Source organism: Leptinotarsa decemlineata, unplaced genomic scaffold (genome assembly GCF_025532065.1).
Source record: "Leptinotarsa decemlineata unplaced genomic scaffold, Ldec_3_MD MMD2_tig00026369_RagTag_RagTag, whole genome shotgun sequence".
Classification (NCBI taxonomy): domain Eukaryota; kingdom Metazoa; phylum Arthropoda; class Insecta; order Coleoptera; family Chrysomelidae; genus Leptinotarsa; species Leptinotarsa decemlineata.
The window spans coordinates 4,415,160-4,430,349 of NW_027412709.1; the positions used below are offsets into that span (position 1 = coordinate 4,415,160).

Sequence of the window (15,190 nt, forward strand, 5' to 3'; positions counted from 1 at the left end):
GACGGATCAAAAACACCTTCAGGTTCTAGTGCAGGATAGAAATATCAACCTGCCTAGGTACCTATGCGACTGTATTTTAAGAGGTAATTTACGCTATCGAATTGTATGCGGAGAGATTGGAAGAATCCAACCTCATACATAAGTCAATAAAAATATTCTCAGACAGTCAAGCAGCTTTGGAAGCTCTTGGCTCCTATTAAGCAACGTCTACATCGGCTGAACATTCCTGAAAACGACTCTCCTCGATAGAAAGACTCAACAGATTGTCTCTGGTCTGAATTCCTGGCCATACTCGCCTGGAAGCCAAAGAGGCTGCTGACTTCCTTGCAAAGGAGAGTGCCGCAAGCAACTTCATCGGACCAGAACCTGTCATTGACATCGTTTCAAGCTTTGCCAAACGAACATTGAACACCTGGATATCAAGAAAACTCCTGGCAGAATCTTCCAGGATTGACTCACTCCAAGGCATTCATCCACCCTTCGAAGTTAGATACCAAACAGTTGTTGGACTACAGTAGGAATGAATTACGATGTCTAACAAGCCTTCTCACAGGCCATTGTCATTTGACTCATCATATGCAGAGACTCGGACTGTCGTTGGACAGTATGTGTCGCCTTTATTCGAAAAATGATGAAACAGCGGAGCACATACTTTGTGCCTGCCCCGCTGGAGACCAAATCAGTTTTTCAGAGTTTGGCATAGCCGTACTCTCATCATCTGACCTGAAAGACCACTCACCACACAAACTGATTAGAATCAAAAAGCTAACATGACTTTCTGATTTTCTATAGATAACCCTTAATTTGAAGCAATGATTACCTTCAGGAACTTGCATGCAAAACTAGGATTCAATATGAATATGATTTTGTGATAGATTGAATGAAGCAAATGTTCGGAATCATCAACAGAAGCTACCCGCACTTTGGTGTTTCGGTAAGTTGCCCAAGGTTTAATGCCTTAACAAACTTCACGGACAAAGTATTTGAAAATTCAAACTGTAGGCATATACTCGTAGTTCTGGCTAACTGGCTGTCATTACTACGATATAGTCATGTGATGAAATAGCCAAGATTCGAATACCAGAAACAGCGCAATTGTACGAAATTATCAGCGTAAACCAGTGACTTTCTGATTGAATAGCTCTGAGTTTGAAGCATCAGTTTGCATCATCACAGAAGTGAGTTTAGCTGTCTGGTAGCAAGTCCAAGGTTTGATGGCGATGAAGTGTGCAGACATTCAAAAATATAAACCGTAGATTATTGTTTCTGGTTCATCAATAATACCCAGGCGCACTTCATGAATTCTGTCAGATAATCCCAGATTTAAAGTATCAATTATCACCACCACACCACATTCAAAGTGTCAATCATCATCACCACACCACATTGAATAATATGAATGAGATTTTGTGATATGAAGGAAATATAAAAAGTCTTAATTATCGTCATCAATACAAAGTAGCAACATTCAGTTGCGGAAAAAAGCAGACGTACGAAGTCACCAACAGGAACCAGTCGCCCTTTGTACTTCGAGTCAGATAACCCCGCGTTTCGAGGGTTCAACTAATATGTTTTCGAGAATTTTCATTATGCAACTACTAACTGCAGTAGTATTGAACACGATTGGACAATCTATTGTGTAATAAAATACTTGTATAGGAAACATTAGCATAGATTTTCATCAAATATCGGCCAATTCCATCACATATAATTCAGAGTAACTTGATACACTGGGTGCCGACCTTTTGAAGAATAAAAATAGAGTGATATGAAAACACGGGCTTTCACGCCCGACATACTCATATGCTGCTAATACTTCGGAAATGACCTTCTTCCTCGCAGTTAAATCATATACCACTTTAGTATAGTCGAAGTAACCGATATTGTGCACTCTTAAAGTTAGCAGCACTCTCAAAGGCCAAAAAACCAATACACAGAAATGAACCGGCAGCAAAATAGTCCACGTGGAGTGTAGACTTGGCGGTTCGTATTGGATAGGTTTTACAAACCAAGTTTTATGAAATTGAAGAGTAATGAAATTGAATTTGAAGTCATGTTACGGTGACGAATATAAATCGGGGAATACGGGGATGGTTATCGCCGTCGTGTTCAGTTCAGGAACTGAACAAATGGTCTATTTCAAAGTTACGAAAAAATACCGCTGATGATAAAAGAGTTATAAGTGAATGAAATTTGAAAAATATGCTGTTTAATCAACCCACCACTTTAATTTCAGAAGTTTCATCCAAATTCTAACTACACCACGGGATTCAGATATAACTGCTAAAAATTTTAACGAAACCTGTTCATCGTTGAAAAAATTATAAGGGAGTACAATTTGAAAAATTTGTCTTTTAATGGAATTCTAGCAGAATTCTGATTACACCACTGCTCCCATTACACGTTTATTTTTTTGTTCATCTTTCAACCCCAAAAAAAGAATTATTGTAATTATATTCCAGTGATGCGTATACGCAATATGTGTCTACCCCAAATTGTTTTACTTTACGATTAATTTATTTCACGAAATATGCTGTTGCGTTTGCGCAATATTGGATTAATGGATTAATGGAATGGGCAGGTAAGCTGCGACTAGTTTATCATCTATTTGTTCAGGAATTGTCATTTCGTGATTAACCTTTATAAAACTAAGTTTGTAATTCAAAATAAAACTAGATAATGGCCACATTGTCAATTCAAGAAAATATCGAACTTATACGTATTTCTGGGGATAATTACCGAAGTGAATGAGAAGTAACTACAATATTCAATGAAAGACACCCAAATCGTCCAGCAATAAATAACAGCAAAGTACATAAAATTAACGAAGTATTCAATCGGACTGGAGCAGTATTTACGTAGGTATATTTTGAAGAATGGTATACGAAGAAGGAATGGAAATAATCAGACTATATCATATTATTTCAGAAATAATTCAAATAATAGTTTGAAGGTGGTCGGCTTAGATTTAAACTTACCTAGGAAGAATATTAGGCAATGTCTGCGAAAAAAAATTAAAGGCATTTAGGGTTTAGACTCTAGAACCAGGTGATCAAAAAACACGTTTGGAATTTTGTTTATGGGCCCAGGGCGTGTACCTTAAAGACAGACATTTTTTAAAGAATATTTTATTCAGTGATGAACCTAGTTTCACAACAAATGCAGTGGTTTCATCACAAAATATTCAATATTGGGCCACTGAAAATCCTAACTGGGTGATTAACTGTAAAAGGCAGTATTCAGAAAAATTAAATGTTTGGTGTGGAATACTGAATAGGAGAATAATTGGACCATTCTGTTTAGATAGCAACCAATGCCACAAATTTCCCACAATTTTCAAGGAATGAATTGTCGGGCGCAATATATGAACTTCCCCTCGCAGAAACAAGAAATTTATATTTTCAGTTACATGACTGTTCTGTTCATAATGCGGGAATTGTGAAAAGTTGGCTGAATCAAAACTACCCCAATCGTTGGATAGAACGGGGGAGTAGATTAATTGGACGGCCACCTAGGTCGCCTGACCTTACTATACTCGATGTTTTCCTATGGGGCTATGTCACACAATATGTCTATAACAAATCACGACCAAATCATCGAATGAAACCGTGCACAAGAATTCAGCAAGCGTGTGCTGCAATAACCTCGCAACAATTACAGAATACTTGCGATATGATAAATTCATTGTTATCATCTTCGATCCTATTATGTGCATTGCTTGTGAATAAGAGATTGTTTTCCACTAGTTTGTAGCAATTCGAAATGAATGCAGGTGTTTTTTGATTTGAAATTATTGACATTAAAGTTTGTTCCATAATCGGATTCATTAATATGGTTCATACATTCCATACATTTTTCATGAATACAAGGATCTGAATTATATTTTGCTAAATATCGTTCCGAATCCAGTGGTGTAGCCAAAATTTCGTTGAATAACAAATTTTTCAAATTCCATTCCCTTATAATTTTTTCATTGATGAACAGATTTTATTGAAATTTTCAACCGTGATATCTTGAATCCTCTCAAAACCAGTGGTGTAGTCAGAACTCAGATAAAATTTCTAAAATTGAAGTGGGTTGATTAAAAGGCATATTGTTCAAATTCCATTCACTTATAACTTTTTTATTATTGGCATTTTTTTGTAACTTCGACATAGACCATTTGATAATGTCACAAATCTAGTGAAGTAGTTAAATTTTTTGTGAAAAATATCGCCAATTACTTTTTTTTAAATTTTTGGCCTTAAAAAATAAGAATAGTTGGCCCGGAAAATGATGAATAATTTATGAAATTTGGTATCCTAGTAGACTTTATGGATGTCTGTCTCATGGAAAAAGAATTATTCGAATCGGTTAAGAAATATATATTTCATAAGAGTACTTAAATGGGTACACTCTAGATAACGTTTTGAGAACCATAAGGTAGCATGTTTCATAATTATTTTGGAAAGAACATAATGAAACCAAATGTGTTTATGACACAATAAATGTGATTTCCTCATTATTAGGTGACATACAGGAAGCCATTCCTGATGCATGCTCTATCTTCGAACTTGAAACTTGACGTACACGGATTAATTTTGAGAAATTCAAAAGGTGATTATAATCTCAACACGTCAGTTCCATAATATTTGCATTCAGATTCTGAATGATGGCTGACAAGACAGTTCGTATGATGAGCCATAAACGTTTTTTTTTTAACACTTTCAGCTACTTCTAGAAATTACTGGGGATGAAGTTTAGCAACAAATGCATATAAATTATTTATAGTTATTTGAAGATATTATGTTTCAAACATTTCGGGAAAACATGTAAGAAACAAATGTTTGATAGAGAATAGATAAAGAAACTCCAGTAGCTTGTTTCAATCGATCGATATCGATATCGTCACGAAGTGATGTGGACAAAAAATTTCAGATTAAACTACCTCATATATTGATTCTATCAAGGGTTGATTCAAAATCAAGCAGAACGAAAATGGAAATTACCGAATATGAGGTCCAGATGAGTTATAAGAGAATTATAGGACATGCAATCGCGATATAATATGATATTGAGGAAATGTTGAATTTCCTGATGAGTCAGTTTTCGCCCCATATAATAATAATTTACTACAGACATACATACATAGGTACATACATACATAGTATATAGGTACTAGATACGAATGTATTGCTGCACTCAACTGTTTTCGGCGAATAAGTATGAGTTGGTAAAGTCGAAAACATCTCCTTTCACGATGGCGCCATCTATGGGATGTAGAGAAGACTCAATCCTAAACGAGGCGGTTCTTTGCAAAATCAAGCTTCAACATTGACCGCGAAACGAGATTCGTCTTTGTCTTTCAATGCAAGGCAGGATGAACTTGAAAGGGCTTTTTCAGAGGTATCGTGGAAGTTGCAAGCCTAAGGCGATCCCCTCTAAACATTGCCAATAACAAAATGAGTATTTCGAATGGTGAATGTCAGCCAAAAAAACCGCTACTTTCCCTGCTAATACCATGATGCACATTGAATTATACCCGACAGACATTTATGATAGTTACCAATTAAATGATGAATTAGTGATGGTAAGTTCAAAATTTGTTATAGACCCAGTCAAATATTGTTTTCACTGATTGCGAAACAGCAAAATTATTACTGATTCAGAAATATATTCTGGAATATTTGAATATCAATACATGTGGGTACTGCGAAAAAATAAAACACACACACACACATATATATATATATATATATATATATATATATATATATATATATATATATATATATATATATGTTAACTCGAAGATTCTCACGGATAAAGTATGATGAGCTGTTTTCTCGGGTTTCGCTCCGTGTTCTGTGTATTTTCTCCCCATAAGGATTATTTTCACAACGTTTCGGCAAAGTCTCATTTGCCATCTTCTGGTGATGTCTGGTTTTTTCAACTAGACTGATTACTTCGAACTCTGTGTCTCAATTTATAGGGATGGATGTTTCCCTTTACCTGCGTTGCTGCCACTACCTGTGTTTGTTCGACTACCTGTTTTGGTCTTATTACCTGAGCTGCCTCTCCTGTCTCTGTTATTGTACCTGTATTGTCATGTACCGAGTTTTGCCTCTGAAGTTGAGCGGTCTGATTGCTTGTGCGAAGTGATAAAACTGATCTCCATGTTGATGGTAATCTTTGCGCATCATCCCTCTTGTTCATATTATTAGGTCGTTTTTCAATTTCGATTGCCTCTCTGATTGTTCGTGAGTAAAAGTTTTCGTTGCTTGCTAGCATTTTTGTGTTGTCGAAATTGATGTTATGTCCTGTTTGAAGTACGTGTTGGAAGAGAGAAGACGTGGTGACTTTTCCCTTCACTGCTAGTTTGTGTTCATCTTTGCGAATGTTGATTCGTCTGTTGGTCTGGCCGATGTAAGTCCTGTCACAATCATGGCATGGTACTTCATACACTCCTTGTGATTCCAGTGGTATCTGATCCTTGGGATTACGAAGCATGGACCTTATTGTTCGTTCTGGTACGAACGAAGTTGATATGTTATGTCGGTGAAGAATTCTGCTGATATTGCAGGAACAACAGATAAAATCAGCAGAATTCTTCACCGACATAACATATCAACTTCGTTCGTACCAGAACGAACAATAAGGTCCATGCTTCGTAATCCCAAGGATCAGATACCACTGGAATCACAAGGAGTGTATGAAGTACCATGCCATGATTGTGACAGGACTTACATCGGCCAGACCAACAGACGAATCAACATTCGCAAAGATGAACACAAACTAGCAGTGAAGGGAAAAGTCACCACGTCTTCTCTCTTCCAACACGTACTTCAAACAGGACATAACATCAATTTCGACAACACAAAAATGCTAGCAAGCAACGAAAACTTTTACTCACGAACAATCAGAGAGGCAATCGAAATTGAAAAACGACCTAATAATATGAACAAGAGGGATGATGCGCAAAGATTACCATCAACATGGAGATCCGTTTTATCACTTCGCACAAGCAATCAGACCGCTCAACTTCAGAGGCAAAACTCGGTACATGACAATACAGGTACAATAACAGAGACAGGAGAGGCAGCTCAGGTAATAAGACCAAAACAGGTAGTCGAACAAACACAGGTAGTGGCAGCAACGCAAGTAAAGGGAAACATCCATCCCTATAAATTGAGACACAGAGTTCGAAGTAATCAGTCTAGTTGAAAAAACCAGACATCACCAGAAGATGGCAAATGAGACTTTGCCGAAACGTTGTGAAAATAATCCTTATGGGGAGAAAATACACAGAACACGGAGCGAAACCCGAGAAAATAGCTCATCATATATATATATATATATATATATATATATATATATATATATATATATATATATATATATATATATATATATATATATATATATATATATATATATATATATATATATATCAGTTCAATAACACAAAACCCAATCAGAACTTTGCACTTTACTATATCAGATTTGTTTTCTCAAAATAGTTTCCTGTAAGAACCGTTAAATACTTGGCAACAAAACTTATCAGTTGTTATGTAATATCAACAATAAAAAAACAATCTCTTCATATCTGTAACACAAGTTCTTAGCAGAATTTCTTTTTTTCGAAAATACCTATACTGCAATTTTAGAGCCCTATAAAAAACACTACTCAACGGAAAACTGATATCTTTTGAATTACCTTCATTTATAGTTGTTTGGTATATGAAATTTGTTGTTAGATTTGTATTTTGTCATCAATAATCAGCTCTTTTTTCCTTATGAGAAAGTGAACTGAACTGAAGTCCAAACTTTTACGAAGATCTTATTTCAACACGTGCCATTCATAGTATGAGAAAATGTATTAGATGTCTTCTTCATTTTGAATTTTTCAGTCTGCTTATTTTTTCAGAGGTGCCTATTATAATAAAGAACCTATATCTTCATGAAGTACCATGTACGTATCACAAAAAATAAATGGAATAATATATACTTGCATTATTCAGTTTACTCACCTACAACAACAACATCAGCCTGCTTTGGCAAAGTGGCATCATCACTCAAACTCCTTTTATTTGAATTCTTCGAACCACTCAGTCTGGTTTTATTCCTAACAATACGGCAAGATTTTATTCTGAACATTTTTACCAACAGTAACACTCAGTTTTAATATACACGAAATGTAATTATTCTCTGCTTTGTCCTAACGAATAAATAGATCAATTTATTGAGTTGTTATTGTAGCAATGCAGCTTTGACCTCTGAGTATCTGCTAGGAATAAGCGTCCATCGTTGATAACACCGCAGCAGTGGTAAACTGCACACAACGTACAAGGAAACCGACAAATTCCACCTGTTCCATCCGAAAGTAGTGTATGGAAATTTTTTTCAAAAAATTACCTTCTTTCATGTAATTCAAATGAAATTATTGAAAATTCACATAAATATGATTATTCACCAGATGGTTTCGAAATTTAATTTATAAAAGTAATTCTACAAAAATTCATAAGAATTGTTAATAACTGAAACTTGAAACCATCTTGAGAAGTTGGTGTTATACAGCGTGTAACTAAATAAGTGTAAAACATTTGGATGTAAAACATCCAAATGTTTTACACTTGTAAAACATTCTTGGATGGACTTCGCGACCAAGAAATGAGGCAGGCCTTGACGCTAGCTCGTCCCAAACATCTTGTGGATGCACTGGCAAGAGCTCTGGAGTTTGAGGCTATAAAACAATCCTGCAAAGGCCAGAGCAAAGTTCAAACTATGGAGGAAGATGGACAGGGTTCTGCTGATTTTGAGGCCACTATAAGAAAGGCGATAAAAGGAGTTTTGTCTGAAAGAAAACAAATAAGATGCCGGAACCGTGGGAAAATTGGGTATGTGCGTAGCAAATGTCCAAGCATTCAAAAAAACTAGAGAGGTTCCATGAGAAGGTGCAATCGTCAGCCTGTATCCAGCAAGCCACCGTAATGAACGCAGGTGCCCTATCACGGAGACCTTGCCCCGATGACTGCTCACATTGTCGACGAGCAGAGAAGAAGGAAGCAGCTATTTGTAGAACTGCAGCTGTAGACGACAACTGGGAGGATGATAAGATCAAGGAAGACCAAGAAAAAGACCCAGATCTTGGTTTAGTCATCGGATGGAAGAAAAGTAATCGAAGATTATCGTGGCAGGAGGTAGCAGGTTATCCGCCAGTGATCAAGTCCTACTGGGCACAATGGAACTCCCTTACTTTGGAAAACGGGGTTCTGAAGCGGGTGTTGGAGTCTGAAGACGGTGCAGAAGAAAGGCACCAGACAGTGGTACCCAGGAGCAGACGACGGGAGGTGCTCAAAGAAATCCATGATGGAGTCACTGGAGGACATCTGGGAGTAACGAAGACCCTCCAGAAAGTAAGACAACGGTTTTACTGGGTTAATTGTCAAGCCGACGTCAAGGACTGGTGCAGAAAGTGTGCTGATTGCGCTGCCAGTAACGGACCTCGGATACGACCGAAAGCTCCAATGCGCCAGTATAACGTGGGTAGTCCTTTCGAGAGAATCGCCATCGATATCGCCGGCCCGTTCCCAGAGTCCCACCATGGGAACAAATACATCCTGCTAGCCATGGACTACTTCAGCAAGTGGGCAGAAGCCTATGCCCTGCCCAACCAGGAAGCCTTTACCGTCGCTGACGTTCTGGTAAAGGAATGGATATGTCAATTCGGTGTCCCATTGGAGCTGTATTCGGACCAGGGCAGAAATTTTGAGTCCAACCTGTTCCAAAAAATTCATTCGAAAAGGGCAGAAATTCATTCGAAAGACCAGAACCACAGCCTTACATCCACAGTCCGATGGAATGGTGGAACGAATGAATAGGACTATAAACCGCCACTTGTCCAAGGTAGTCTCTGACCATCAAAGAGACTGGGACCAATACCTCCACCTGTTCCTGCTGGCTTATCGTTCGGCAGTGCACGAGTCAACCGGCCAAACCCCTGCCAGTATTATAATGGGACGAGAGCTGCGGCTTCCTTGCGACCTGAAATTTGGGATGCCTCCAGAACAAGACACTGCGTGGGAAGACTATGTCAGCAAGCTTCGGCAGAGAATGGACGACATTCATGAACTATCACCAAATACTGTCAAGGAAATAATACAAAAATTTTGGATCTATAAGAGGCAATGTGCAGAAAAAATAACTGTTTATCAAAGAAAATATTCAATGAGCTTTTTAGGGTATTTTTTACCTTCCACAATCAACAACATTGACATAATTTCATATTTCAAAACTCCTTTGACATTTGTCGAAGAAATTATGAAATGAATAATCATAAGGAATAACTGTAAATATCTTAGAATTTTTTCGTCCATTTCTGAAGACGGAGGCAGATTTTGGCCTCTGAAACGTCAAGATAAGTGTAATATTAAATAAAACTCTTGTTCCCTAATCGACCGCCTAGACAAAACTGAATAATCCCCGTTCCCTTCGGTGACCTTATCAGGGGTTACTCATTCATGTCTCATCGATCCATTTATTGATACCTACGGAATACTACAACGGAATACTACAACAGTATACTACAATAAGTATTGTTTTATTTATTAATAATTTTTTTGATAGGCAAAATTGTTAAATACGACAAGTTACTGATGAACAGAACATTTTTCTTTGTGAAAAATACTTAAATTTTACGCAGTAATTTATCGGGGTACACTAAAAAGTTTGTCCCTTCTCTACTTGTATGAAGTTCTCTATTATAATTTTTATATTTTTAAGATTATGGAAGGTAAAAAATACCCAAAAAAGTCGATAAAAAACTAAGTATCCTCCACAAAAAATGACTTTCGTTGAATAAAGTATTCAAATAAAATAAAGAGTTACAGAAATTATTTTAATGAATGTTCAAATTAATGCACTTGAACTTGAACATTTCTCGCACCTAATTAGTAATTTTTCATAGGTGGCTCCCTTGCTGACTGAGAATGAAGTTCTTCAAATGCAGTTCTGATTCTCCGCATGCAATCTTCCTTGGCGGTTACTGCGGTATTATAAACATAATTGTTGACTGTTCCTCAGACGACAAAATCGGCATAACAAACATTTAATTGCCGGGAGAAAATTGTACCTACATTTGTGTCACTCCAATAATGGTAATTTCGTCGATTAATGATCCAATTTTTCGTAATCCAGCAAATATTATTAAAAAAAAATTTTGAAATCGAATTAAAATGAATTCACAGAATTCAACTCTTTGTGAATAGAGTCGGACTCTTTGATATGTTGAACTTTGGAAAAGAAATATTGGTAAAACTTGTGGTTTCGTAAAATTCTTAGTATTGATGCCTGATATATTCCCGATTCTAATGCTACTTGTCTGGATTGTGCTTGAGAGATGAGTGAAAAACAGCCCCTTTCCTTTTGCGATGTGCTACTTCAAACCTGTCAAATTTGACATTGTTTTCTGGAAATTTCGAGATATGCCAGAAAAAAGTTGCTCAGTTTCTAATTTTATACCCTCGATCGACATTTGGCCCTCTACTGTCACTTCAACTTTCTTCCAATTTTTTTAATTTTTCGAATCTTTCGCTCTGTCAATTTGAACGAAATATGATTAAAATTTCATAATTTTGATGAATACGAGACTTCAATGTCATATCTTGCCCAGAAAATACATGAATTGGCTTGTTATCAGAAAAAGAAATATATACAAATCCAGAAATTCGTCTTTGTTGTTGCAAAGTTCATCTATGTTTTTTATTCTATTGTTGAACTGATTCGTATTTTCAATGTATGTAATGTATGTCAGTAATCGGATGAAAGTATCTCTCTTCATTCTCATTATACTTCTATTCCTTTTTTTAGTAGATTTGCATCCCATTAGCTGCAGATGAGTTCAAAATATTTTGATGCAGTTTACACCCCCAAAAGTGTGACTGTTGGATGTGAACTGTTAGATGTAGTTATCGAGCAAATAATAACGCTTCCTCAGTTGATTTATTAAATCTTATATTGTGTAAATAACATCAAACAAAAATAGCTATAACCAAATTGACAACAAAACATCATAACATTCACTGATTTATCTCAACAATCTTATGAAGAACTCAAATTTATCATTCAGTATGCCGTCCTTCTTTCCCGTTCTTTTCAAAGTATAGTTCTTTTATTCACAGACCCAAATGGTATTCTCTAAAGGTTCTTTGTTCGAAAATAATCTGTGCTTATACACTTTCACTTTCAGATAACTTCATAGAAAAAATTCCATCGGAGTAAGTCCGGTGATCTTGGAGACCAATAATCTTCCCAATCTCGTCCTATCACTTTAACCCTGAACATTTGACTGAAACACTGTTTCACTTCTACCGTTTGGTGGTGCCCCGTCAAGCTGATATCACTAATTTCGTCTAATACTCAGTGGCAGATTATCCAAAACTTCAGACAACTGGTTCATAATGAAATTTCTGTACATGTCTGGGTTCAAATTATCTCTAAAAAAATATTGTGAATTATGAATGTACGAAAATCTTCACACAAAATAAGTCGATTTATCAAACGCAATAATTTGAAATTATCCAAAACCAAAGTTTTGTTTCGAAAGCCTACTAAGGGAAAATTTCATTTCGATTTGATCAGTAATTACTTTTTTCTTCCCGACATGTTGCATTAGTCTTTAGTGATTAGTTTAGTGCATTAATGTTTAAAATAACGAAATTATATATCATGTTTAGTACAAATCGCTAGAACTAATGTCTTTTCGATAGTTATGAAACTGTAGGTAACTGCTTAGTTTACAGAAAAGTATGATATTTTGGGTTAGTTTGTAACTGAATTATTGGTCAGAAAAATAGTCAAACTAGATGAAAATCTATCAAAAAAATGAATACGACTGTAATAAGAATTGAGAAAAATACCTTTTTCCGATTACTCACATATTAACTTCCATACATTGAGAATCTGAATCAGTTTAACGATGAAATGAAAAAACTAGATGAACTTTGCAACAACAAAGACGAATTTCTGGAGGTGTATATATTTCTTTTCCTGGTAACAGGCCAATTCGGGTATTTTCTGGGCAATTTATGATATTGAAGTCTCGAATTCACAAAAATTATGAAATTTGAATCATGTTTCGTTCGAATAGATAGAACGAAAAATTCGAAAAATAAAAAAAATTGGAAAAAAGTCGAAGAAATTTTTTAAAATTAGAAACAGCACTTTTTTCTTTGAAATTTTTTGAAATTTCGAAAAAAATGTCAAATTTGACAGGTTTAGAGTAGCACACGACAAAAGGAAAGACGTTGTTTTTTACTTATTTCTTAAGCGCAAACTAACTGAGAAGTCAAATTTTCATCATATCTATTAATAAAAAAACTTCCATATGTCGCGAACTTCATATGTGACACTGTATGAAATGGATCCCCAACTGGTTATGTGCTTTTATTTCAGTTGAATGCCAAGCCGTGATACCTCTTTCTGCTCAAGCTCAAGGCTCAAAGAAAAAGTTGTTCAACCTGTGCAAATAAAAATTGGGACCAGAATTGATCAGTACGGTATCGCAGTTGAAGATTTTGGTAGCAGAACATCACCGTCTATTTCTCTCAGACATCAGCAGTATGTGTGGTTCGAGTGGCGAAATGTCAAATTGACAACTTTTTCAGTGTATGGTTGATCAATATATGAAAATGCTGAATAAGTAACCAAAAGAGAATCGGTTGAGGAAAATTGTGTGCTAGTTTTCAATAAAGATATTAGTAATAAGAATGGCAAATATAGTTTAGATGTTGTGAACTTTGGCGAATATCTTACTACTATTACTAAACTTTATACTATATGCTGAGTTTTGAATAATATGTTGATATTTTATTTTCATGAATATTTCCTTATTCAAGAAGTACATTATATGTACTGCTGTAACTATTTGTGCTAATCATAAATGAATGTATCTGCAATGCAGATGCCGACTGGATGATAGGTTTGAAGCTTCGCATTTGAAAACATCCAAGATTGGAATGTAATGTTACTTTTCTTTGTAAACATTGTATTAAAGTTCGGTAGTTTTTGAAAAGTATATTCAATTTCTGATTTCAGAATTTCGTACTTTTTGTTCTCATCAATTAATACTTCGTTTTTATTTTCTGGCTGTAGATATGGTTATATCAATTCCAAAAGGAATTTATTTTCACACATCGACTTCTCATTATGCACACCTTCATAATTTGAATGTTTATTTGAATATATGGAACATATATCATTATTCATATTAATTTTCATATTCTGCCCTATTTCTGTACTATCACAATAAATAAACAATTGTTACTTGTGAATCATATTTATTTGAATAATTTTTTTACATCCGAATTGAAACAATGTATTTCATTTGAATTGGCATATGAGTGTTAAATCATGAACAATATTATTTGCAGTTTCATTAATAAACTGATAGTGTACTGACGTTTTTATTGCCATTTTAGCAAAATATTCATGATTAAAGAAAAAAATACCCAGTCATTTGATTAGAATAAGATTGGTCAGTTAACAAAATATGTTGAGCTGGTGACAAATAACAATATTAAATTTATCACCCACAATTTGTAAAAATAGCAATAGTTTTTTGTTTATTGGACTACATTCCTAGACCAAGCAGTAAAAATTCCATATATATTTGTGACTATATAATTTGTCAAAATTGCATCGTAAAATTGTTTCCAATGAGCACAGCATTCTTCGAACCAACGGGGTCCCTTGAAGATTTAGCAAAAATTTGTTGTTGATTCAACATTGACTTCACGTTGTTTGATTTCAACTTCATACTTAGTACAAAATATAAAGTTGCAAATTCAGCAGAACATATTCAATTTTTATTGATCTGAAAAAAAAAAATTGCTGATGGTGCAGAAGTTGTTTTCGAATATTACAAAATTATTAATTAACAAAATCTAAAGGAACAATTCGTTTAGGCGAGTCTCAACTCCCTACACTGTAGGTTAATGGACTGACTCCTATCAGAAAACAACTACTCCCCTGGCTAATACCAATAAGATCGTTGGATTGAATCCGACAAGTGTCAGTGCAGGATTCTTCACTGACTGTATGTGAAAAGTTTTGTTATACGGGGAATTGGGCAAATTTTGGATATGCGATTGGTTACCTCGTTCACAGGCAGAGCAATGAAAAATCTGTTGTTTGTTGTCCGCTTCAGCCTAGT

General features: G+C 35.4%; 1 protein-coding gene across 1 annotated transcript in view; it reads right to left on the bottom strand.

Moving 5' to 3' along the window:
- Sardh (Sarcosine dehydrogenase) overlaps positions 1 to 8,255 on the bottom strand; it is a 47,200-nt gene extending 38,945 nt beyond the window's left edge. Inside the window, exon 1 of the mRNA XM_023156567.2 lies at positions 8,010 to 8,255. Within this exon, the coding sequence (XP_023012335.2) occupies positions 8,010 to 8,136 (127 nt within the window). The 5' untranslated portion in view covers positions 8,137 to 8,255. The remainder of the gene's footprint in view (positions 1 to 8,009) is intronic.
- Positions 8,256 to 15,190: the final 6,935 nt, after the last annotated feature.